We start from the raw sequence: 27,907 nt of genomic DNA, 5'->3' as shown, positions 1-27,907 counted from the left end.
TGTTAATGACCAAAACCTCCTTTACATGTCATCAGAATAAGCTTTTCAGTTGTGTACATTTTCTTTGACCTTGGAACATGTTTTATTATAAATAGAGAATCATATTGTATTTCAATCACAAAAATATTGTAATACCAGTCGACAATTTTTGAAACGCTGATTTAGTCCAAATCCTTGTGTTATGGCTATCTTTAATTATAATTTTCATAGTTATCTATTTACATTCTTTACAACATGAATATTCTTTCTATTAATTTATATTAAACACAGACTGTCTAAATTTTTTATTCAATATACTGTAACTATACTTCCTTACAATATGAGATGAATGTAGTCCCTCATTTAGATAAATAATTTTAATTTATATACTATTATATGTATCATGAACACATATGAATGTTTCTTAAATTATGTAATAACATATATACTAATATTTACATATATAACTATGTGGCTAAGTAAGCTCATTAGGTCCTCTTCCTAAATATCTACACAATGTTTAAAATATTGTTCTGTATATTATAACATTCTGGAATTCCAAAGATTCAGTTTACTTTTCAGAGGCAGTATAGCATTTATTTAAATAACATGTAGGTTGTTTATTAAGAGGAACATTGTTAATAGAAAGAATATTAAAGAAAGAGGAGACATGAGATTTGCCTTGAAGCAGGACATTAATAATGTATATTCAGAATTCCCATTAGAATAAAACTTACATTACTGAATGCCAGCTGTGTGCTTACTATGTGACTACACTGCATTTTTAACCCCCAAGTCCTTTTCCAGTACACCACCATTTCTCATCATCATAAAATGGGTATAATGTGTTACAACCAAAGTTTTTAAAAAATGAATGAAACCATAAAAATTGAGTTTACTGCATATAGTGATATGGTTTCATAAAATGTTTGTTTCACATGTGAGTGTTTGTGTATAAATATACCAAAGTACAGATATACAACGTGCATCTATGAATTACTTTTAATAAATACATTAAAATTTTTTTGAAAGCCACTTTATTACATGATATATAATTGAGGGTATATCTGTTTACAAAGAGATATGAATGTGTTTAAAGTGATATAATACAAAACATAATACAGCAGAAGTAAGTGTGACAGTTCCCTGTTACACCATTCTTTTACTCTATCCCAAGTTCTTGATAATGGTTGAAGAGAACAGCCAATTTCATGATATTCTGGCTGCTATCAATCTCATGCTTTTCCACTTTACAGTTTCTTTTTATTTTACTTTTCCTGCTTGTGTCTTCTACTCCGGTATGAATTATTTTTGACTGTATGTTTTCTAGGCCTACCTAAAACTTGTATGTATCCAAATCAATCTATTTTCTTAAATATTATCTAACAATTTTTTTTTTGCAGCTATTGTTCTTCGTTAGTGGTTTTGTTTATCTTATTTTTTTACATTTTTTGCAGAAATCATCACTCCAGTGCTCCTCACAAATAATTTGATTTTAATTCTCCGTTCTATTATAAGTTTGATTATTCAAGAAGGAAAAGAAGAAAGGAGGAAGAAGAATGTAACAAGGAGGAAGAGGAGAAGGAGAAGGTGAAGGAACAGAAAAAGAAGGAAACCTAAAGTATCTCAAAACTCACTAAAATTATCTCACTTAAAATGTGCAATTAAAAAATGTTATCATCCCAATTGCTCCAGGTACTCTGAATACATTTCATCTCTGAAGTGCATAAACTTAAGAGATTCACATTGCTTAATAATAAGTTCTCAACACCAGTCAAGATTTATTACTTTATTTCAAGAACCTACTACAAACTAAGTACGTAGTTTAATAGAGTCTCCTGAATACATTTCAACTAGCATTGCAGCTTGTATTTTAAAGCTGTTGCTATTGCTTAGGAAGTCAGGCATAGATGAAAACTGCCTTCAATTTCCTAAACCTGTACAATGCTGATGGTGCCATGTGGCATTAATTTACTAAATAATATTTTAGTACCAAGAGAAAATTAATGCCATTTCCTAAAGTAGCCAATTAATACCCAAAGAGTCATTTTTATACATTGGGAAAATCTGGCTTATAATTAAATAGTTATATATAGGGAGAGTTACCAATTTATGAATAAGTTTGGTTACAAAAGTTAATTTGTAGTTTAGTTGTTTGTAACTTGGACTTCATTTTTCATAGAATCAGTATCAAAAAAAGCATTTAGATTGCCAGGTTAGCCAACAAACACATTTTGACCCAGAATGTCATTAAAATATTGTACATTTGTTAAGAAAATGAGTTAAAAACAATTCTGCTTCAATGCTAGTAACTACGGAAAACAGAAAAACCAATAGGATGAAAAAAATGTGTTTGCTATTACTATTTAATACAGGTGCTTCAATACAAGAATTAAAATCTTCCAGAATCCTGCCAAAATTCTGGTGTCTCTTAGCCAGAGACAGAAACTGATCAATATTTACTAGGCTTCTGCCACTGCCCTCATCTTCCTTATAGGGAGTTTTGACTTTATTCCTAAATAGTCTCCAGCCACCAGGAAATAACCATCTCAATAACTAACTAGAACATAAATACAAGGACAATACGTCCCCTAGTTTCACCTTTTATCAGTTAGAGCAGGGGTCTATGGCCTTGGGCCAAATCTGGCTAGTTACCTGTTTTTGTAAATAAAATTTCACTAGAACACAGCTGCATCCATCTGTTTACATATGGCTTATGGGTGCTATTTGTGCTAAAATATCAGAGGTGAGGAATTATAACAGAGAAAATATGGCCTATAAAGCAGGAAATTTTTATTATCTTGTCCTTTTCAGAAAAAGTTTGCTCACTTCTAAGTTAGAGTTTGTTTGGTTGCAAGTAAGTAAAACCCAAATAAACAAGGGTTTAATTGTTTTTTACTTTTCTCATGCAAAAAGGAATATACTTCACAAGTGAGCAGTTGCTATATTTTGTCCAGTGGCTCAAGGATGTAAAGATGATTCTCCTGGCCTTTCCCTCATTGGTTGCAATGCGTTGCGATTGCCGCTGCTACAGCAATCATATCCATGTTGCAGGCTTGCAATGAAAAGGCAGTGTGGAATGCTCCGGGTCTAAATAAGGAAAGCCAACTATTCCAGCAAGCTCTAGCAGTCTTTTGTTTTTGTCTCATTCATCTTATTCCCTAGGTTGGACATGGATTTCTAAAATTTAAGCTGGGTATACTGCTGCCCTAAAAAAACGATAGTAAATAAGAAGAAAGAACTTGATATTAGGGAGGAAACAGGCAGTGCCTGCCACCCTCATCTTCCCAATAGCAAGAGAAAGGGAGATCATTCACTTAACTTGATTTCTACACTTCCAACCTCCTCAATTAATTTCTTTTCTGAATATAGAACAGAAAGGATGAAGGAAAGTGATTCAGATTCCTAAGTGAAGGCGCCAGATCATGGATAAAAAGTAAGGTTACGTAAACTGGGACTTGAGAGATATTTACGATATCACTAAATCTTTATCTGGCAAGTTTAAGAGTGAAGTGAGAAAAAATGTTTTCTTTGTTTGGTCACATCAGGGAGTTATTTCAGGTAAGGCTTTTTCTTATAGGACCAGATAGCTGTAGAAAACCTGAACAGTGCAATGGTCAGGTCTGAAAAGGTCATATCAGGTGATTTAAACAGATTTTCCTGGAGAGAAGCCATTTACTAGACAGCATGAATAACATGTTAACTAAAGAGAACTTTTTATAAGAACACCTTTTAATGACATTATTTCATTTAGCCATTTGACACGAGAAATTCCTAGGTGAAATAGAGAGTCTCAAATTGATTGACAGTACTAGCAAGGAACACACCACCATGCATATTTTAGCCACTTAGTACATGCTAAGTACTAAGTGGATACATTTATTAATGGACTAATAACTAATAAATGGATACATTTATTACATACAAATTACCCTTTCTCTTTTATGTAACCAATCTCTTCCTCTCCATTGGATTCTGCCTAATAGACTACAGATTTCTCCCACGCGAATAAAATTATTTCTCAAGCCTATATCCCCTTCCATCTGCCAGGGAATCACTCTTCTTCCCTTTACAGTCAAATATGCCAAAAAAGTTGTCTAGATTATTTTTTTCCCTTTCTTCAAAACCCATTCATGCTCCAACCTTCTCTAGTCTGGCTTCAGTCCACCTCATTCCATCCAGTTGGTTGGATAAGCCACCGATGCCCTCATCTAACCACAGTGAAGTACTTTTCTCAGTCCTCATCTTTCTTGTATTCTCAACAGCATTAATATTGTTAACTTTTCCTCATTTTATCCTTGGCTCGCATGACACATTCTTCTAGTTTTTCTCTATCTGTCTGGCTAATTCTTTTCTTTCCTTTTGCAAGCCACTTCTCCTCATTCAAAAGCCAAATTTCCTGAAGGTTGTATGAAAAGATGCTCATTTTCATTAGTCATTAAGGAAATGCAAATTAAAAACACATTAAGATACTATATACTTGATATCAACTAGAATGGCTACAGTCAACAAGACAGATAATAACAAGTGTTGGAAAGGATGTGGGAAAATCTAGAACTCTCATACACTGTTGGTGGAAATGTAAAATAGAACAGCCACTTTCGATAAGCAGTTTGGCAATTCTTTTAATAGTTAGATATAAAGTTACCATATGACTCTGTAATTCCACTCTTAGTTGTCTACGCTGGAGAAATGAAAACATAGGTCCACATGAAGACATTAACATGAAAGTTTATAGCAATGTTATTCATATAGCCAAAAAGTGGAAACAACCTAAAGATCCATCAACTGGTAAACAAATAAAATGGAATATATACAAGGGAACAGTATATATTCAGTATATATTCAATTCATAAAAATGAATGGACTTGCTATATGGTACATGAATGAACCTCAAAAAACAGTGTGCTAACTGAAAGATGTCAGATGCATAAGACCCACATTGTACGACTCCATTTATATAAAATGTTTAGAAAGACAGAGCAGTGGTCCCCAACCTCTGGGCCGAGGACCAGTACCAGTCCGGGGCCTGTTAGGAACCAGGTCGCACAGCAGGAGGTGAGAGGCAGGCTAGTGAGTGGAAGCTTCACTTGCCGCTCCCCATTGCTCACATTACCGCCTGAACCATCCCCGTTCCCTACTGTCGGTGAAAAAATTGTCTTCCATGAAACTGGTCCCTGGTGCCAAAAAGGTTGGGAACCGCTGCTATAAAGACGAAAATTAGATTTTTAGCTGGCTAGGTCTGGGGGTAGGAATGGGGAGTGACTGAAAATGGGCAGGAGGGATCTTACTAGGGTAATGATAATGCTTTAATATTTTATTGTGGTGATGATTACACAACTCTTTAAATTTACCAAAAATCATTGAATTATACACTTGAAATGGGTAAATTTTATAGTATGCAAATTATATCTAATGAAAGCTGTTAAAAATTGGCTTTCCATGACTTTAGAATAAGGACCAAAACCTTAACATAGCTTACAGTTTGACCTCCATCTATCTTTCCAGCCTCACCATGTATAAATATCCCCCCATTCTGTGTATCCTATATTCCTTTTGTTCCTCAGCTGTGACAAACTCCTGTTCACACTGAGGTGAAACATCATTCTGACTGTTCCTCTTAGAGTATCTTTTCCAACTTCTCTGACTGAATACAACCCAATCTGTTTGTGTTCTCATGGAATTAGAAAATTTCCATTTACAGCAGTTTAGAGGTGGAAATTGACATGCGTTTGTATAATTATTTGATGAACGTCTGTCTCCCCCACTGTATGCTCCATAAGGTTGGAGGGACATGTTTGGTTTTGACAACAAAATGTCCTCACTATTTATCACAGTTCCCAGCCTTTAGGTACATATTAAATTCTGGTTTAACGTATAAAGTACAGCTCTCAATTATCTAAAAATTTCCTCTAGGATGCAAATTTTTTTGTTGTTGTTCCAGGATAACTATTCTCTCAAATTAAAGTGTGAAAGTATCTTTCAGAACTTTGCGAAGTTGAATACATACCTTAAGATCAGACTGGTTTTTTTGGACTACTGCTTGCAATATCTATTGCAATTCTCTAAGGGAAAACCATCACAAAATGCCAAATGATAAAAAAAAAGACAAACAAACTAGTGAAACCATCCTATATTAGAGTAACTTAAAAGTCAGTTATTAATTTTTGGTAATTTTCAAAATATCAATATCAGTAAGATAAATTCTGATACCAATGAATTCAAACTATTCTTTCAAATAAGCATAATTTTGCTTATGGTATTCTGAGGTGTTATTTTATTTTATTAAAAAAATTTCCAAATGCAACCAAGTTCTCTCATTACATCTTGTTCTGTGTGTCTGCACAGGATTTTGGAGATATATAAAATCATGGGACATAAAAACATTGGTTATATATAATATACTTGTTAATAAAACAAAGCCCATCAAAATGTTAGTTTCAGTTCCCTGAATTTTTATTTAAATGGTCATCATTAAGAAGGATTTTAGTTAATACTTATTCTTTTGGCCTTAAAACTGCTTGGGATAAAAAAGCAAAATGTTTGAAAATTATAAAAGAACAAATTATTTTTATAAAAATTGATACACTTTATATTTATATACATATATAAAATATATCTTCTTAATATTTATTCAAAGTAATTTTTCATGTAAGAAAATACTATAGTTCTTCATCTACAGTACCTAAATATAAATACATATGTATCCTATATATGAACATATGCATACATATACACATATATATAATGATACTCATATACAAACTTTTCATATCTGTAATTAAAAGCACTTTATGACCCACATATTTTGGTAATTTTATCACTACTGATTTCCAAATGTGGTAACTACAGAAAAGTATTGTGAAATAAATGACTTGTACATTACAGATATTTCTTATTGATATAAGGCAGTCTCAGAAATTTTATTGGTGCATCGTCTCTAAAAATAAACTCTATATTTAATAAAGGGATGAAATTGATAACTCTTCAGCTTTCTATTCAAACAATCGCCAATACATGAGAAATAGCATTAGACTTTTCCTCAACTCTGTGGGTCAATCTGCCAGGTCTAATTTCAAGGGACTGTTTTCATCATGGTCCATTTTGCTTACAAAATTCTGATAAGAAAATTCTGATCTAAAATTTTCCTCTGACACAGAATTTCTTTCTTCTTTTCTCTCTCCCTACTCTCTCTCTCTCTCTTAGTTTTAGGTTAGTTATGCAGCTGTAGATCTCTTTTGTCTTAAATCAACAGATTAACCTACAAACCAGCACCAAGGCTCAACAGCAACTTCTGTTTTCTGAGAAGTGAAGCAATGCCAGGTTCTGAGCACCTTCCGTTACATGTTCACATAACAAGCTTTCCTCACTCAGTGCTAGAGCCAGGCTCTTCAGAATGCCCAGTGACCTGGTTATCTTATGACTAGGAACCTGGCAGAAAGTCGCATGAATAATTCATTTAAGGTAATTCTATTTCCTGGTTAATACAAATCTGACTTTTCATCATCATAAAACAAAAGAAAACAAAAAGTACAACTGCAGGCAGAGAATGTAACATTGAAATGTATTCTAACTGTCTATGTTGCAAGTATTAACCTGCTGATACTCACTTAAAATTGCAAGTCACTGACCAATAAATGCTTAATTGCTCTTTAAGATGAGTGCATTTTCTCTTTTGTCCAGTAATAAAATTTGTCCAGTGGCACACTTCTCTGGAAAACTCCATCATATTTCTGAACACATCCCTTATTTCTGCTGTAAATTGTCATGGATGACAAACAAAAGCACTTGTGTAACATATTTTGTGTTACATATCAATGAAAAGTGAGAGACAGATTCTGTATGGTTTGTGCTTATTAAGAATTTATTTTGAATGGAAGGTTCCTTCTACAGTATTTTAAAATAAGAACATTTGAATTTAACAGAGTTCCAGTGTTCTATGGTTTGGGGTTTTTTTGTTTGTTTGTTTTTGTTTTTTTAGTCAGAGACAAAAAAGAATTATCATTAAGCATCTAACCACACAGCCAAATAAAGTATTTGATAAAAGTTGCAGAATAGATTAATATTTTGCCACTAAATAACAGACAAGGAATAATTTTCTGGTGCCAGAGTACCAGGTTATATGTTCAAGGAACAAGAATCATTTGTTAGCTGCCCATTGGTCCATTAAAAAAAAAACTGTAGATTATTCCTTAGGTACAGTGCAAAAGGACACTAGGCCACTGAGGACACACACACACACAGCCCTACACATGCACATACACGCGTGTGCATACATACACACATGCATGGCATGTAACTTCATTATGCCCCAGAGTTAGAAGGAAAAGTATTTTCGAATCAGTCTAAATTTGATTTCTCATGCTTGAAATTAACCTCCATCCTCACCACAACATACGACTGGGCACTGTTTTGTATGTATATATGAGTAATTCGAGTAAATGGAAAGAAAATGTATTGATAAAAATGCCCCACCGCTGAACTTCACAAGCTTTGAAGTCACACAGAAAATATCTGATCCCAGCTCTGCCACTTACTAGTTATGTCATCTTGCTCAAGTTGCTAAACTGCTCTGAACTACATAATTTTTCATCTGCAAAACTGAAATGATATGGGTGCTGCAGAGATTTTAAAAGATAATAAATGTGAGTCACATACACGTTTAGCAATTAGCAATCTTTCAATAACTGTTAGTATTATTATGAAAGAAAGAAATTAAAGAGGAAATAAGCATGACAAATCGACTTTACAAAACAGCACAACAAAAACCATTTCTATTCGGTTCACTGACACTATTTTCTTCTAGTGCAAACTGTCATTTTATAATTTAATGTAAATATTCTAAATACAATATATTTGAAACCTTGAGTATTTTACTTTAGATCCACGGGGATATACTATATTCAGGCATCAGGTGCAGAGATGCACAATCTTATTCGATTATTATATCTTACTTCATTTTTTTAATTATGTGTGTTAATAAAGAATATGACTTGGTAAATGCTCTACAAAATGTGAAATCATCCATGCAAACAAATTCTAATGTAAGGATGATATTTACTAAATAAATTATTATATGTTAAATTCTGAATATTGATTATAAACTGTAATATTTTCTGATAAGAGGGAATTGTCTTTGCTAATACACTGATTTGTTATTATTTTAAATTATGTCAATGGATGGCCTTAACATTTCTTGATAACACCTATTATAACTTTTGAAAAACATTCTGATTTTATTATTCTGATGCTTCTAAGCGCTTTTAATCGCTCCCAATTAAGAATCATAGTGCTGGGTACTTAAGCTGTGTGACTTTGGGCATATTATTTCATTTCATCGTGCCTCAGTTTTCTCATCTCTCCAAAGTAATAATATCAAATTTTAAGGAGATACCTAAAGTATTAAATGAGAAAAGATAGGAAGTGCTTAGCAAACTAAGTATAGAATAAATGACAGCTGTCATAAAATGAGCACAGCATACAAGGCCTGTCCTGGTTGGCCTCTGTTTACTTCTCCAGCATCACTTACCTGTCATTTCCTTCTCATACCTATCTGCCAGGATTGCAAAATGCCTTCAAATTTGTTTAACAGGGAAATCTCTCTCTTGTTTAACAGTTCATGCTATTTCATGACTCCGTAGTTATGGCTACTCAATTTCTTCTACATGGAAACCCATGTCCTAGTCTGCTGGTAAGCTCTGGCCCACAACTTCAAGACAACTGAAGGCTTAGCTTCTCTGTACTTGGTGTATATTTCAACTAGGGGAATTACCTGTTTACATGCCTTCCTCCCTTACAGTACATGAGCTCCACTGGGGTGGGGACTGTATGTGTTCCTGGTTACATTCCCAGACACTGCACAGAACCAAACACAAAGCAGGTACTTCATATGTGTTTGTGGAACAACTTGAAAGGTTTTTTGACATTTGGACAAGCAATGCATCTACTTAAAGATGCTTTAAAATAAATTTACAACAATATCCACATCTCCGTTTTCCATGTTGCCTAATATTGTTGATATTACCTTAGTATTTTAAATATCTATGGCCAGACTGATACACTCATTAGATAAACAATAGCACATATACTTTTTTATTGGAAAACTGGTGATTTAAGAAAAGGCAGGTAAAAGGCAGCACTCTTAACTTGCGTTAAAAGGTTTTTCTTTGTTCTTAGGTTAAGTTGCCAAATGACAAAGTTGACCCTGATAAAGAGTTGTGGAATACCACTGTATTACACTATAAACACCTATTGCTTTAGATCAATATCCAGGAAATTCCCCACTGTGTTTACAAGCCCAGCATACTAAAGTCGGCATAAATAAATCATTTATTTTATACTAACAATAACCTACAGAGAAGCAACTTAACTTCCTCACTCAAACTTTCATCTTGCAGTACAAAAATAACAGAATGCTGACAACTTCTTTAAATGCTAGGTAGATAGGCAAACAACCTTTTGAACCACAGATGATAGGAGCAGATAGTGGAGAGGTATTCAAGTTAAGTCTATGCTTCTGCCATTTCTACACTTCTAATCTTCTGGTCTTATTTTAGAGGAAATAACTCTTTATATTCGTGCTGATCTGCAGGAGCAAAGGGAATGATGACGTTCTTATCCTTTTAAGTTAGAATATATTTTAAAACATAAAGTGAAAGAAATAATTCTGGATCTGCAAATATTCAAAAGAAATGATAATTTCTGTTTTCCTAATAATAAGTTGTATATTTTTAAAACTACTGATAAAAATTTTATACACTAAAGAATTATTAAAAAATCAGGTAATATGTAGAAAAGACTAGGCAAGCCATACATGATTCATAAATAATGATTTTTGTAATTCACAATTTAGTTTGTAAAATATTTGATCTGTTATTTAAATATATTTGCATTTGTGGTTATATTTTATTAATCAAAATTTTGGTGACAATTTAAGAATGGTTTTTTAGAATACTCAGGTATTTTAGTATCAAGAGATTATTAATAAATTCTGAAATGCTTTTTCTTTTGTTTTAAAATATGAGTGTTTCACAATATGAGATAAGCTTCAGAAAGAAACATAAAATTAAATAAGCCGTTTAGGAAAATTAGATATGAAGATTTATCTGTCATATGTTTACGGTTAGTGCTTGCTCCCAAGATCATCTTTATGAAATCCCTTGTTTCTTTCTTTGACATCTGAAAGAAAACATCACCATTCTTGTCTTTTTTAAACCAATCTGTTGACACTGGTATCAAACAACTTTGAACTGATGTTGAGTTGTGTAACAAGTGACAATATCAACTCCCAAGACAGATGAAATGCTTGCTTCATGAATGCATTTTGACAGGTCGACACCAACCCGATACTTACAAATGTGCAGCAGCAATAAGCGAGCATCACAAATAGTAAAGAAAAGCTTCTATTTCCTTGGAGGACATGTTTATATGCTCAGGAAAAATGTTATATATTAATTATTGTTCCTTTGTTCTTGTCTGCGTTGTGATTCAGCTCAGGCATTTTATTTTTCAGTTGCAAAATGTTTGCCACCTGCTTGTGGATAAAAACTCTGGCCTGTAGGTACTGCTGTTTGCAAATGACTCCCAAAGGCAACAAGACATTGTTTTCCCAGGTGGGCTACTCATTTACTTTCTGTTTCCTTTCTCCCACTATTCATCTATGGTGACAAGTGTCAATTATGGACAGGAGATTTATGGGATGGGAAAGATAAAGCCCAATTTACAAATCATTTCCTGCGCAAGCAGACAGGTGCAATGACAGAGCCGACTTGCTGTAATTGAATTTCTTACTGCTATCTACTCAGTCACAAGAAGATGTCAACCTCAAGGATGTTAGCTGTGGAAAAAGTCTTAATACACTATGATTTTGAATGTGGAGATGACAATATACCCTGGGTTTTAACTTTGGACTCTGAATAGAATATACTAAGTTTTTTTCCATGTAGTAATAAGATTTTCCTTACCCTCTTAAATGGGCAATGCATCAGGGGCAACACACTAAATTAAGCTAACTTTAAATCAAATGACAATTATAGGTAAGAAAACAAACTCCGTTCTGATGTATTAAAAAGTTGATTTATATGTAACTACCAGTAAACCAAAACTGAAGAAGAATGTGTGTTGGAGAAATGTACATTTTTTTCATGGCTAACTAGTTAACTAGTTTCATCTTTATTATTAAGAGGAATGTTTTCTAACATACACAGATTAAAAAAATAAAATTATGATGTTATAAATTTATAGTTAAATGTTGCTTTGTTTCAAAGAATATATAAATATAATATGTATCATCTTAGATAACCATCTATGGTTATATTAATTACAGCTTCCCAGCTCTCAAAAACTTATATACCTTTAATAATGATGTATACATGCTTAGTTTAAATCCAACTTTTTCAAGGCATATGTTAATAGGTAAGTATTCACATATGCCATTGATAATAAATCAAAGCTTCGGTGGTCTACAAAAAAGTAGAATAAAACCAATACCTTTGCTTGCACACATTTTATTGAATTTCACCTGAAATATGTGACAGCTCTATTTAAAACTCTTGTTAGCTTGTTTAATGGTCATCCTTCCAAAGTTTAAGATTTAAAAGTTTTGAATTACTTTTTTTTTGTGGAAAAAATCTTCCAAATCCTATCAAGTGTGATTATTTTCAGAAATTGAGAGAGAGCAAGAGAGAGAGGGGTGGGGAGAGAGAAAAAAGTTGGGACAAAATTTGATTAAAAATTTTAAAAAATTCCCACATAGTCTAAAAACAGAAAGAAAAATGTTATCTAACAGCCAGTATTTCCTAACAGACATTTAAGTTAATGTTCCATTTTTATTTGTAATTAATCACTGACAATGATACAGTGAACCATTTTGAACATCTGTGTGTACTAGAATTTCAATAGTAAGATAATTTTCATTTTGATAAATATTGTTATATTATTTTAAGCAGTTTTATAAATTTCTATTTCTACCAGGAATTTATAAAATTTCCATTTTTATGTTTTAGACAACACAATATTCTATTATATTTTTGATTACTATTTTATTCTTCTTATGTGTTAAATGGTCTTTTGTTGCTATTCATTTTTGCATTTCCCTAATTTTATTGATTTATTAACCATTCCTGTTTCTTCAGTTTCATACATTTCATAAGATTGTTTTCTTTTTCTTAGTATTTTGTAATTTTTAAAAAAATAAACACGGGACACTACTCCTTTGGTAGATATGTATAACATTTCCTCTCACTGTGTGCCTTATATTTTCCTTATATAGTCAATTTTATCAACCTTTTCTTTATGGACTGGGTTTCCTGGAAATTCTTTAATCAAAGGTCATAAAGATAGTCTTCTATATTTTCTTCAAAATTGTTTAAGTTATATTTTTCTCTTCACAATTGTCTTTATTCTATAGAAATGTTATTTATTTTATACAGTACAATAAATTGTGTTATAGTACTATTTATTTAATTATATCACCACTGTCACATATGGTATTTCTGTATATGTCTGAAATATTTTTTCTGTTTCTGTTTTATTAGGCTACTTACCTTTTGCTGATGGCATATTTTTAAAAAATTCCACAGCTTTATAATACATCTCCACACCTTTTCTTCAAAATTGTTTTATCTGTTCCTATCCATTTTCCCTTTTTCCATTCAATTCAGGAATTTGACTAACATTAAGTTTTACACACACACATACATGCACACATTATATGGGAAATTTGATTATAATCATATTGAATATAAAAATTCTTTTACGAAGCCTTGATATATTTATGGTATGAAGACTTCCAAGCAATAAATATTGTCAGCCTTTCTCTACCTTGGGGTCGTTTTTATGTCATTTGAAAATGTTTTGTAGTTTTTTTCTATAAAATCTTGCTTAACACATGGCCCCTTACAGATTTTTGTGTTTGTTTTTACAACTGTCAACTGCATTTTTTAAATTATGCTTTCTCATTAGCCACTATTCATGAATTTTCCAACTACTGTATGCTGGTCACTGGAAAAGGTGTGCTATATAATTACCTAATTTAATCATCAAAAGTCCTTGGATAAGCCATTTTCACCATTTTACAAATAGGAAGTAGATAAGAGAATTTAAGTAACTTTCCCAAGGTCACTAAACCTACAACACCAAGAGCTGACAACTACAATGTAGAGTCTACATGATCTAGGTTTAACTTACTTTTTCTTTCTGAGGAAAGTGAGCCTAATTACTTGCAGGTTAGTGCATATGGATCTTGAGAAAAGCATTTTGTTCAACGTGGCCATAAAGACTCCAAGCCACATTTTATAAGAATTAGTTTTGGTGCTCTGTTTCTACTCAAAAATCTCCTTTTCTTTGATGTCCCATTTATTCTTGTGTTAATACTCGGTTTAGGTCCACTATTCTAGAGGTGACTGCAATTCTGTTTAGCTATCCTGAACCAAAGGATTTGGAGAAATGGAAGGTTCTTTATAAGTACAAAGTTGTCACTGGTTATTAAAATAAAAGCTTTCTCATATACAACCTTGTCAGCAATAGCACTTAGTGACCTACAGGGCAGCTATTTACTAAAAACAGAAACTCAGTAATTGAGGCCCCTATATACTATATCTACAAGTCTGCACCAAAACATACTACAAAGGCTTGAGCTAAATGCTTTTTAAGCCACTAAAATTTCTACTTCAGCATGTCTCTGCCAAAAATACCCTGGCTGACCCTTATTTCCATTATGATATTTTATATCTAATTCCTCATTGATTAGAGTTGGAATTATCCTTAGTTTGGGTGGGAACAAAATTAGCTTTAGCTTTTAGGTCTGTGTCATTTCAGAAATTCTCTTTCCAGGAGGCGTTTGGTAGATCAGCATGTTGTTAAACAGAAAAGCTGCTTCTATGACTTATACATCCTCTGTTTTTGACCTACTGTGATCTTTACATTGACCTCAACCTAATATAATTCACAGGTGAAGAAAAGTTCCAATTTCAGAGTATGTTGAACAGGGACAAAAATTAAGATTTATTAAGCAGAGGTTTTCTAAGGCTTTATATTAAAATGTTGACATATGTTATTTCATTCACTCCTCAAAATAAACCATTGAGGTGGCTATTATTGTAGCCTTTGTACAAATGAGCATTTTGAAGTTTAGAAAGGTAGAGGTAAGGAAGCTTATCCACAGACACATGCAGGAGCTGGTTGAACTAAATTTATATAAAAATATGCAGGTTATAAAGCCTAGTATATCACCTGATGCTATTTCCTGAGCTTCTTGGTTTTAGTGATAGTCACTAGAGAATTTACTGTACATTCATTTCTTGGTATCCACGAGGGATTGGTTTCAGGATCCCCAATGATACCAACATCTTCAATGCTATTTATATAAAATGGGGTAGTTTTTACATATAACCTACGTACATCGTATACTTTTCTTCTTATACAGACCCAAAATGTTAAGATTTTATTTACAAAGCTTCTTTGTTGTGCAGAAAGTAAAAATGCTGTTACAATCTCAGTGCAACTGGTAGCCACAGACAGTTGATTCACCAATCACAGCTATCCACGCTACAGCAAGAGCCTTACACGAAAACCTAACAATGCTTACAATTTTGTTGGGGTGAAGTCCCCAAGCTTGATGATGGATTTCCAAGAGGGACTAAATGGAGGGAGGCAGAATGTCACAGGGACTATTCTTTGGCCCTTTGGGTGGGTGGGTGTGCATACTTTTAATCATCTTTACCTATAAAAACCTAATACAATGTAAATGCTATGTAAATAGTTGCCTGCATGTGGCAAATTCAAGTTTTGCCAGTTGAATTGGTGGATGTGGAATCCGCAGATACAGAGGGCCAACTGTACTTGAATTCCAGTGGCTGTATCTTTCTTGATTATAACTTAGGGCTTAGTTCTCCTCCAGACTCCATCACAATTTGTAATACAGACACAGAGAACATTAGACTGAGAACGGTTCTAGGTGCACTAGAATCTAATTTCCATGGGGACGCGGACTTTGCCTTATTCACTGACACAGAGCCAGCAAACAGAACAGTAGTAGGGTCACAGTGGGAACAGAGTCAATAAATTAAAATATCTTTTCCAATTCAATATCTTGAATTTTATAGCTGAGGACACTGAGACTCCAAGAACTGAAGTGACTTGTCAAGGGTAAATGGTAACTTAATAGATCAGTAGATTAGAATTCAGTTTTTCTTGTATTCTGGTCAGTGGGTTTTCCAGTATGTCAAATTGTTACTAACTGGGCAGCCACAAGACGGTACTTCTCTGATCCATGTATTAGAACCACAAAGAAGACAAACAAAAAACATTCCCACTTTTAGGTACCTTTTACTACAGAGTTTAAAGACGTGGACCAATGGGCATGGTGTGAAGCACCTTCCAGAAATGCTCTGTTGAGTAAATTGACTACGAAAGAGTGCACGGTCTGTCATTCGTAGTGTACTATTTCATAACCTTTAAAATGCAGCACGTATCTGTAAATTTTATGAATTGAAAAGTTGGCTTTCTTATGGTAGATTTAATCTTACAGCTCTGAAAGTCAACAGTGATTTTATTTTCCTTCAGGCATAAAAATTCATTAAGAATAATCACCTAGGAATAAACCTAAGAAATCAACAGGACTTATATGAACAAAATAATAATCCTTTACTCAGCTACACAGACACATAATGTAATTAAATAAAGGAATAGAATATGTTCTGAGATGGGAAGACACAATGTTGGACAGATCTCTATTTTATTCAAATTAATCCAAAAATTCAATAAAATGACAACTCAATGAAAATTCCAAGAGGCTTTTTAAAAACCTCAACACAAAGAAACTAATATTTGGTTGGACAAGTAAATACTTTAGAATGAATAAAATTAGGATAATTATAATTAGGTGGACAAATATAAAAATCTAAATCTGTATTAAGTAAAATAATGTCATATTAGCCAACAAAATAAACAATGAAGAATTCAATAAGATTAAAAAGTCCAGAAACAGGCTCTAGTCTCTACATGGCCTTGGTATAAAATATTAGCATTTTAAAATACCGTGAGAAGGATGAATTTTACAATAAATAGTATCAAAGCAACTGAAAAGATTAGTGAAAGGAGAAAGTTAAAAACATCTTCACATTGCATATGAGATATATTCTTGATAATTTAAAATCTTAATATAAAATCTAAGCCATTTAATAAAAGAAGAATAGTTGAAAAAGTATTTTTGTAAATTTGTTATGGGTAAGGTTTTTCAAAGCATAATTAATACTGATATAAACCATTAAGCAAAAGATAGACTTATAAAAATGTAAACTTCTCTGTGTCAAAGAGTGGCATATATAAAATTAAAACACAACAAACTGGAATCATTTGGTGTGTGTATATACAGACATATATATATAAATACATATCAAATTATATATAAATTTGTAATCATAATTATTTCATTCACTCAATCAACAAATACTGTAGTGTTTAATATATTTTAGGCACTTTCTTAAGTGTATTAAGCAATGAATAAAATAGATTATATATGTATATTTCAAGGAGCTTACATCCTAATGGGGGTGGGAAGCAGATATATAGGAAATAACATGAATAAGTAAAATATATACTATGATAACAGTGAGAGGTGCTAAGAAGAAAAAATATGGCAGGGTAGAAAGATGGGAAATATTGTTGATGGCTGCAATTTTAGATCTAGCATACAGATCACCTCCTTGAGTAGTAAAACCTTACCATTTATTCCTTTTTAAGAAACAAAACGGAAATAAATGGAGACAAAATCGTACACATAATCATATGAATCAGCATAGTATACACTCTGCATTTTTAAATGAAATTAAATAAGCTTTAACTGGAGATTTTTAATTTTGTAATTTTATCAGTAGATAGGTGATTTCTGATTCTGTAACAATGGGAGGTGAAGCTGTATTTTTGGAGTATGAAAAAGCAAGGCAAAGGACCACTCTATTCTGTGAATGTCCCCAGGAACCCCACCTATCTTCTATGTCACCTTTTTCCATGAATTGTTCCTCCTGATTTTCTTTGATTGAATTGTCAGGCATTATTTGTGGAAACCTTTCTACTTTCACCTAACAGCCACTTAATATGCTTCTCACATGCTGCAAGATATAAATGTCTGAGAAATGAATAGGAGGAAGATGGTTGTGCATTTACTTTTAAAGACAGCCTTCATTGCCTGCAAATGAAAAGAACACTGCAGAAATTTCTGATTAAATCACAGGATCCACTAAAGAAAAGTGTAAAGACCTAATAGGCATTCTAGGACGGAGGGGTTGTAACACGTTAAGACCTAAATTTTGGATACTTGCTCAAACTACATCTTTTGAAAGGCAATATAGAGGCAACTTAAGGGTTTGTGATTTGTTCTTGGTTCTAGATTGAAGATAGAAAAACAGTTTCTATCGGCTGCTTGTATTTAAAGGTAAACTAACAAATCTGTGTAGAAAAGATTTCCAGGGCTGCCAATGCTGGTTGTAATGCTTATTTTATCCATTCTACTCCAGCCTTCCAAACCAAATCAACGATTATTTACTTAATGCCACTATACCATATACCTCACTCCCAATGCTCCAGGGGGTATAAAATGATTGATTATACCTTATGTCCTTGATTGAAAGGGGAATATAATCAGGTTAAGAAAGTAAGATGCAACTGCATATAATAAGATATATGCCTTAAAGAATGCTGTGGATTTAGAAGAGGATTCTTTAAAACCCTAAGTCAGATTATGTCACTCCTGTGCTGAAACTCTCCAATGGCTTTCCAACTACATCAGTGAAAAAACCCAAGCCCTCAGAGTAGCTACGTAACTTCACTGCCCACTACTTGCTCCCTTGCTTTTTTAGTAATAGTCTTGCCATGACCAGAACTAACCAGGCATGCTCTAGCCTCATGGCTTCACATATGGTGTTCCATCTGCTTGGAACATTCTTCCCTTAGATATGCACATGGTTTGCTCCCTTTCCTCCTCCATGTTATTAATGTTACCCTGTTACTTAAACTTGTTCAATCAGCCTCTGCCTTACCACACATTCCTACTCCCTATTCCTATTTATGACCTTCTAAGTCACCATATAGTTTATTAATTTTGTTGGTTATCCCCCTTACTTCTCTAGAATTTGAGAATAAATTCTAAGATTTTATTTTAAAAAGTTATTTAGAACATAAATTGAAGCTCCAAAGAGGGCTTCAGTTTTTGTGTTTTTTTCACAACTATTTCTATACTATTTCTATTGCTTCCTGATATAAAATACATATGTATGGAATCAATGAACAATTGAAAGAGTTCGTGAAAGAAAAGCCTAAACTGGACCTTAAAAGATGGGAGAAGATTTGATTAAGCAGAGAAAAAAGGAAAGTAAAAGGTGATGACAGTGAAAAGAGAAATTATGCAAGTAAATGTCAAGGAATCATATGAGAGGTTGAAGCAGTTCTGCTCTACAGAATTTAGTGGATTGAAATCTCCTAATAATCCCCTGATATGCTCTATGCTGTTTACAAATCACTTTTTGTAAGGAATATTTCCTCCTGCAATTTCTCTATAACCACCAAAAACCACATGGGCAATTCCAACCTAAAATGCCCATGTAAGAAAGAAATACTTCGCTGGTCACAAACAAAACACAATACATGATACTAAGCAATTAAGTGACCAATAACTACTGATTCTGAAAGTGGCTTTCCTTCTAATTCTTCATAAATTTTAATGCTAATTTAGACTTATTAGACATATTTAGGTTACGGTGAAAAATACAGACTGTAAACTGCCAAGCAGATGAAAATCAAGGTCATTAAGTTATTCTATTACTTATGGGAATAAATACTGGGAACTAAGTAAATCCTTTCCCCCCCGTTGTCAACACCTCCATTAGTGCCATCTTTGCAAACTTGCAGAAAGATTTAAAAAAATATATTGACCCCATATATCCTGAATGTTCTCACAGAGGTAATGATATTTAAAACAGTCACCATTATGCTCATTAACAGATATCCAAAAGAAAAATTAGTGTGGTCATCACTATTTATGCCAGAATCATACTTATCTCAACCAAGTCCAAACATGTCTCTTACTTTAAAAGAACTTTTAAAAATATGATTTGACTGGAGAATTGTGGAAGCAGCCTACAATTCTTCTCTACTCTCATAAATCCTTCCAGGAATCCCAGTTGGAAGACTCTTTGTTTTGCTGACATGCCAGAGATTGAAAACTTTAAATTTTATCTCATTAAATGGGATAAGGAAACCGTAAATGTTTGCTTCTGTGGGAATGAAAATATAAAAAATGCCCTCAGGGAGTCTGCAAAGTATTAGGTTCCTACAAAGTACCAAGAAGTTTTAGGAATATATTTTTCAACTACTCAAATGGATTTAATTAAATAGTAATTCCTGATGATATACCCAACCCAGTAATGTGTGCATGGCACAGAACTACGGACTTAAAAATTATAAAACCAGAGGCATTAGATCAAAACAGAGACCTAAAGCTAGATAGTATTTCATGTAACCTATGTTATACTGAACTGAATATAGTCATTTTTATGTGAAATTAATTCCAATGTTTAACAAAATTCAGTGTAAGTAAGTTGCTTTTTCTTTCCTTGACTTCTAAGCTAAATTCATGTGCAGCTCAAATCATTTCATATATTCATGAAATATGTAAATAATACAGACCCTCTAAAAATCTAACTACATTCTCTAAAGTATGAGAATGTCAGCCCTCAGTTTATTTCCAGCTAGGATAAGATTTGAACTGAATTCTATGACCTACAGTGGGAATGCTAGGTTCTCACTGATGTTTTGGTTCATCAGGTGAGAGAAATAAATTCCCTCTTAAACGAGTGAAAAGTCTCTCTATAAAAATAAAATAACCTAATTCTTTTAATAGCAATTATTATTTATTTTAACAGAAAATATCAGAGTAGATTGATACACTTAGAATTGTTCATATCTCAATTTAATCGTAACAGAATGATCTAATATAAAAAAGTAAAATTATAAATAATACTATATTTGAACATAGGATTTTAATGTAACTGCTAGGAAAATGAAATCAGACTATAAATTATCAAGCCTACCTAAATTGTATCTCCTTACAAAGAAAATACTTAATGATACTATCATTGTATCAACCAAATGTTATATTTCTCTGTATTTTCTATGTTAGAAAACCAACCAGTGTGACAATACGTGGTATAGGAAAAAAATTCACCACGATGACAAATATAAACATAAAATTCTAGTTAAGGCACTCTCTATCCCATATAGCAGAATTAAAGCGAAGATAATAAACCTTTAATGAACTCAGCTAATGAACTGAGTTGTTCTGACTCTGATAACAAATTTTAAATAACTGTTTTTTTTGCTACCATTTTCAGCTTTTTCTGGACTAAATTATTCCCACACTATTTTAGCAAATAGATATTATGGAAAGAAGAGTTTTTAACCTCACCCATTTTTTTCTTCCTAAAATAAAAAGTTTTTTTAAGGAGCTGAATCTGTTCAATGAAAGCTAAAAAACTGTTTTTAAATTTTATACTGTAAAGTATACAATTTTTGAGTCAAGCTTATTTGTACTCCCATTAGGCTGATTAGTACAAATAGAATTTCATGGCATTCAGATCAAGCAGTTAGCAGACCCTGGAAAAATAAGGAAAAATTATGGTAAAATGTGTGTGCACTTATGCTACATATTAATACAGACCAATCTTTATAACTTATCCCCTGATGACTATGTGATCACATCTTGTTCTCCTCCTTCTGGGGAAAGCTCTCATCCAGGCTTTGAGTCCAGATGAAACCAGGAAGATTTACTAATAACAAAAATACCTTCTATGGTTACTATAAAATAGTGAAAGTAGTAAACAATTTCTACCTGGTTCTCAAATATCAATATTTCTTTACGATGAATATGGATGTGAGCATTTTTGTTCGGATGGCAGCACTCTCAGAATAAAGAGAGAACATTATCCAGAGCTCTCCCACTGGCAGTGTTCCCTGGTGAAGAGTGTAGGGTGGGAGAGATGTGTTTGAGCAGAATAAGCAAACAGTATCAGACAAACAGTATCAGAGTCACAGAAACCTGACACTGTCCAAATAGGAAGCATATTCTTTGTATGCTGCCCATTTTTAATCTTTTGAGGTTTAATCACTAATGAGTGATATGCTACATGAGAACTCTGTCTCAGGCTCTGACCATTCCTCTTGCTCAGGATACTGGAATCTTTTCTCTGGGGCTCACTGAGCTGAGCACACAGGCCCTTCAACACCTGCTCTGGCTATCATGTAACAGATTTCAATACACAAGAGGAAAAATACTCTTATTCATTTTTTTTTTTTGCTGTTATGAGTAGTAGAATCAATGCACTATTAATTCTGATAATAGTTAAAAATTCATAGTTGAATACTTACATGTGGATCTTTAAAACCCAATTAATATGACAATTTTTATAAATAATTCAACTATCTTTTAATTTCAGAGATCTTTCCTTGAAGGGTACAAATGGAATAACCTTAACTTATGAAATGCCTCTTGAAATGTTGGCCACTTTAAAAAAATTCTGTATTAAATACTTTATAATATGAAATACTGATAATAAGAAATCATTGTAGTCATCAAAGTTATAAAATTTTTCTGTTCAAAACTTTTTTCCAGCATTCACCACATTAATACATCAATTGAAAAGCTAGTATTTATTTAAAAAATAATGGCTTATAAAGAAATTATCACTTTTATTGAAACAATGCCAAAAATTCCTGGTGCCCAATAAGGTTAATCAGAGATGTCTTTATTATATATGCTATTCAAATAAAATCTATTTTTCAAATTTCATAAATTATGGTCCTATATAATTTAATTAAACATAAGTATATGAGAAAATGAATACATACCTACCCAAGTGTCATGATACTATTAAAATATTTTATAATAAGATGTTTTATTTTTGAGCACGTAAGTAAAGAACAAAATAAATGTTCATGTAGAGACTAGCAACTAAAATTAGCATTAACATAACTTCTGATATTAATGAACATGAGTAGTTGCACAACTAAATAAACAATGTAGATAGATGTTCTGTTAATCTCACTTATATCAGAAAATAACATTCTTCAGTTTTTACTTTTTAAAAGGCAAGCAAAGGAAGTGAGGTCAGGGTTATGGAAAGCAAGTTTAGAGGTGAATTTTAACCATTTTAGTCACTTTATACTTGGCTCACAGTCCTTGACAGTTTTATTACTTTATCAGGCATCTAACAAGTACATTTAAAAAGACTAAAAAGGGCTATGTTTTTGAATAGTCTTCAATAAAGATGAATTATTATAGTTAATTTGCATTTTCATGGTGCTGAGTTTTGGAATAAATTACTTGGCATATGACATGAGTCAAGTTCATATAAATTTTGGTTATGGCCTCAATGGAGAAAGTTATACTCTCCAACTCCCAAGTAACTTTTCAGTTTCATTGTGGAAGCCATTGAAAATTGAATGAAAATCAGCAATGGAAAGCCCCCCCAGTAGATGACATCAATTTTTTTACATAGTGTTTCACTTTGTAGTCTCATAAAAGTTCAAAACAAAACTCAAAACTCAAGGCAACTTCTCTCCTATATTGTTAGATACAGTGCACACTGAAATAAACCCTGTGTAAAGCAATTTACCAATAAGCACAAAATCTTTGACTGGGCAATCTTATTTCTGTAAACGTATCCTAAATAGACGCTAAAAGGTATATCTTGAAAGAAATAGGAAGGGATTATCAACTGTGGTGAAGATTTGAAAACAATCTAAATACCCTGCATATGTTAATATTATAAAACCACTGAAAGTAATGTTTTCAAGAAATATTTCATTTCAAGAGAAAATGATCCTATGTGGTATTGAGGAAAAAGTAGCATATAGAATCAAATAAACACTACTAATGAAAATCTGGGAAAAATTTAACTGTTGGTGATCATTTTCTTTCCTGTTTGAACACTGTACATATCTGGACTTCCTATTTTCTATAACAAACACATGTTGCTTTTATAGCCAGAAACAATAAATGTTATTATTAGAGAACCTCATATAGCAAAACATTCTTATTTGGTATAATCAGAGGTACAAACAAAATTTAATATACATACCTAAGCAGAATAAGACATATTCTTTTTTAAATAATTACCAAATATGAAAATTTTAAGATTGCAAAATTAAACCCAAGGTATTTCTCATATGATTTCTGGTTTTAAAGAGACAAAATTTTTTAAAATATGTATTGGGCTTCCCTGGTGTCACAGTGGTTAAGAATCCGCCTGCCAATGCAGGGGACACGGGTTCGAGCCCTGGTCCGGGAAGATCCCACATGCCGTGGAGCAACTAAGCCCGGGTGCCACAACTACTGAGCCTGCGCTCTAGAACCCGCGAGCCACAACTACTAAGCCCGTGGGCCACAGCTACTGAAGCCCCCACTCCTAGAGCCCGTGCTCTGCAACAAGAGAAGCCATCACAATGAGAAGCCCGTGCACCGCAACGAAGAGTAGCCCCCGCTCGCCGCAAATAGAGGAAGCACGCACGCAGCAACAAAGATCCAACGCAGCCAAAAATAAATAAATAAATAAATAAATAAACATTTATTTAAAAAAATGTATTAATCATCAGAGTTAAGTATTCCTTAAAGAGACGGTACAAGCATTATAAAGACTCAAGCAGAGATTTCCTTACCCTGTAATGAGGAAGAGGACCAGACTAAGGAAGATGGTTTCAGGCTGGGAAAGAGGGAAATTTGAGGCAACAGTTCCATACCTAGCACTAATTGGCAGCCAGACACAGAGGGTAGCAAATACATTACAGAAAATGAAGAGTTTAGGGATGGCCTTTCTCTTCATCTTTTCTATTCGTCCTGTGTTCTATGTTATATTCCCAGTCCTTTTACCTCTCTTCTCTTTTCAATTCTTTTGCTTCTGTATTGTAGTCTATACTTTTTTCTCCATTATTTTTCTGTTCCATCAACCACCTCATCCCTGTCTTCATCTGTTTATTCCATTGTCTGGTTTCTATAAGATATTAGTTTCATTTGACAACAGCTGTCTCAACATGCATGACAGAGGCTATTTAGAGTGTTCTGAAAAATAGTCATACTGAAACAATCTTATTGGGTTCACATTTTTCCCCTTGAGGCTAAACAAGCATATCCCATAGGAAATATTTCTTTTCATTGAGGGAAATATCTAATTTTTTAAAAACTATATATAAAAATAAATTACATCAAAAAATAAATGTTGAGGGGACTTCCCTGGCAGTCCAGGGGTTAAGACTTCACCTTCCAATGCAGGGGGTGCGGGTTTGATCCCTGGTCAGGGAGCTGAGATCTCACATGCCTTGTGGCCAAAAAACCAAAACATAAAACAGAAGCAATATTGTAACAAATTCAATAAAGACTTTAAAAATAGTCCACATCAAAAAAATCTTTAAAAAAAAATGTTGAGAAATTTCAGTTAAACGAGTAAGTTGCTTTATTTTTAAGAAGTGTTACATGGGAAAAAATCCTATATAATACACCCAATTACCACTACTCCTATTATGTTGTATAATATTAATTATCTATTATTTAATTGGCACAGTAACCATCCTAATAACTGCTACGGTGATTCAATTTCGAAGATGAAGAATTTTAGGCCTGGAGGAAGATTTAACAAGGTAGCATAAAGACATCTGACTGCAAAGGGCAGAGACACTTCCCCAGACGCGCCCAGCTCCATCATATCTCCTAACCTACTTCACAATCATCAGTTATAACATGCATCTACTGAGCATTTAGAGAGCTTCATTCAACCAACAGAGTAGCAAGTCCACCTTACAGACATGACGTACAACCATGACCAACCATTAGAACCACAACCTGGAAACCATGTTAGTGAACATTACTCAGAAGAATACATGTGCCAATCTTTTAAAAGGCAACACCTTGAGTATCTGCTGATCTTCCTTTGTTCAACTTTTTACTACAGTGCACCATGTTTTTGCCTTACCAATTTCATGGCCTATGAAGCTATTTAGGTTTCTCCCAATGTGTTATTTTACTTATGATAAACAAAGTGCTGATAATTCACTGAGTTTTATTCTCCCTAAGAAGCAGTTTATGTTTTCTTATAAGAACGCTATTGGAAGACTAGGCCTCCTGGAATGGGTACCGTAAAAGATACCTGTAATGGTTTATGAAAAAGTTGATTTCATTGGATCTGTTGTAGAAATTAAAGCTCCTCTGAGTCAAAGAAGAAATGGCTAAGCTCCTACTTTTTATTCTTTAGGCTTCATTCAAATTTTATTAGTTTTTCAACTAATGTCCTTTTCTGTTCCAGGATCCCAGCTAGGATCCCATATTGCATTTATTTAAACAAAAATTTTATTGCAGTATATTGATTTACAATGTTGTGTTAGTTTCAGGTATACAGCAAAGTGAATTAGTTATACATATATAACTCTTTTTTAGATTCTTTTCCCATGTAGGCCATTACAGAGTACTGAGTAAAGTCCCCTGTGCTATACAGTAGGTTCTATTTTATGTATAGTATAGTAGTGTATACATGTCAATCCCAATCTCCAAATTTATCCCTCCCCTCTTTTGGCCCCCAAAATCATGTTTGTTTTCTACATCTGTGACTCTATTTGTTTTGTAAATAAGTTCATTTGTACCATTTTTTCAGATTCCACATATAAGCGATATTGTATATTTGTCTTTCTTGCTCCTACCTTTTTTGGAACGTGGTGAGAGGCTACAGTGAGAAGACACGATGTAAACAGAAGCCTATGACTGAGTTATGCTATCATAGGAAGGTTCTGAACTGTCGTAGTTATGATAATAATAGAGGGAAGCCAACAGATAATTAGATGAGTCTACCCTCTCAAACCGCAACTGGTATGGCAGGCGCAGGAGTTGATTTCTAAAAATCTTTTCTATTTAATAATGAATATGTAGCAGATTTTCTGTGTTTAAGTCTGAGAGTGTAACGTCCCCTTTCTAGCTTCCTAAATAATGTGAAAACTAAATCCTTGTAAGTTTTTCATTTCTTGAACATGTCAAGTAGCTTATAACATTAGGATTTACTCTTACAGAATCAGCCTGAAAATACTTAGGGTTTTTCCCTGTGGAGCTAGAGATATTTTTAGAGACCTTGAAAGCTATAGTTTGTATTTGATTATGTATTACATTTACAGAATTTTTAGGTTGTGTGTAATACAAGTTCATTGCAAACAACTACACTTTTTTTTTTTTAAATAAAAGTTACTTGCCTTTTATTTATTTATTTATTTATGGTTGTGTTGGGTCTTAGTTTCTGTGCGAGGGCTTTCTCTAGTTGTGGCAAGCGGGGGCCACTCTTCATCGCGGTGCGCGGGCCTCTCACTGTCGCGGCCTCTCTTGTTGCGAAGCACAGGCTCCAGACGCGCAGGCTCAGTAGTTGTGGCTCACCGGCCCAGTTGCTCCGTGGCATGTGGGATCTTCCCAAACCAGGGCTCGAACCCGTGTCCCCTGCATTGGCAGGCAGATTCTCAACCACTGCGCCACCAGGGAAGCCCACAAACATCTACACTTTTTAAGCAATATCTACTCTTTTAAATGACTACCTATCAGGTCCCAAGTTGCTTTTTTTTTTGATATGCAATTAATAATTTACACATAAACTACTAATTGAGTTAAGTAATTACTTTCTATATCAGTTGGTAAAAATGACTAAGTAAACCTAAGGCATAGATTTTCACTTCACTTCTAAAATAGAAGAATTATATATTTTCAGGAACTTCCTGTTGATTACTGAGTTTCTACATTATATAAACAAATGGTGCTCATTTCAAGGTTCTCAGATATATTTCCTCATATGTATGGCTTCTAAATGTGTAAGTGATGGAGCTATAAGAACAAATATTGAAAACGTTTAGAAGTCAG

At 33.3% G+C, this 27,907-nt stretch overlaps 1 protein-coding gene across 8 annotated transcripts in view; it reads right to left on the bottom strand.

The window, feature by feature from the left end:
• Positions 1–27,907, bottom strand: part of EPHA7 (EPH receptor A7) — a 167,274-nt gene that overhangs the window by 41,575 nt on the left and 97,792 nt on the right. Inside the window, exon 6 of one of the 8 annotated variants that reach the window (XM_082406320.1) lies at positions 24,601–27,493. The exons of the other annotated variants lie outside the window; for them this stretch is intronic. Within the exon in view, the coding sequence (XP_082262446.1) occupies positions 27,267–27,493 (227 nt within the window). The 3' untranslated portion in view covers positions 24,601–27,266. Of the gene's footprint in view, positions 1–24,600; positions 27,494–27,907 lie in introns of those variants that run through there. 8 annotated transcript variants of the gene reach the window in all.

The sequence above is a fragment of the Balaenoptera borealis genome (assembly GCF_965194805.1).
Source record: "Balaenoptera borealis genome assembly, chromosome: 9".
In the NCBI taxonomy this organism is placed as follows: Eukaryota; Metazoa; Chordata; class Mammalia; order Artiodactyla; family Balaenopteridae; genus Balaenoptera; species Balaenoptera borealis.
The sequence above is the reverse complement of the archived record's forward strand: the minus strand, read 5'-3'. Positions and strand labels throughout refer to the sequence as shown.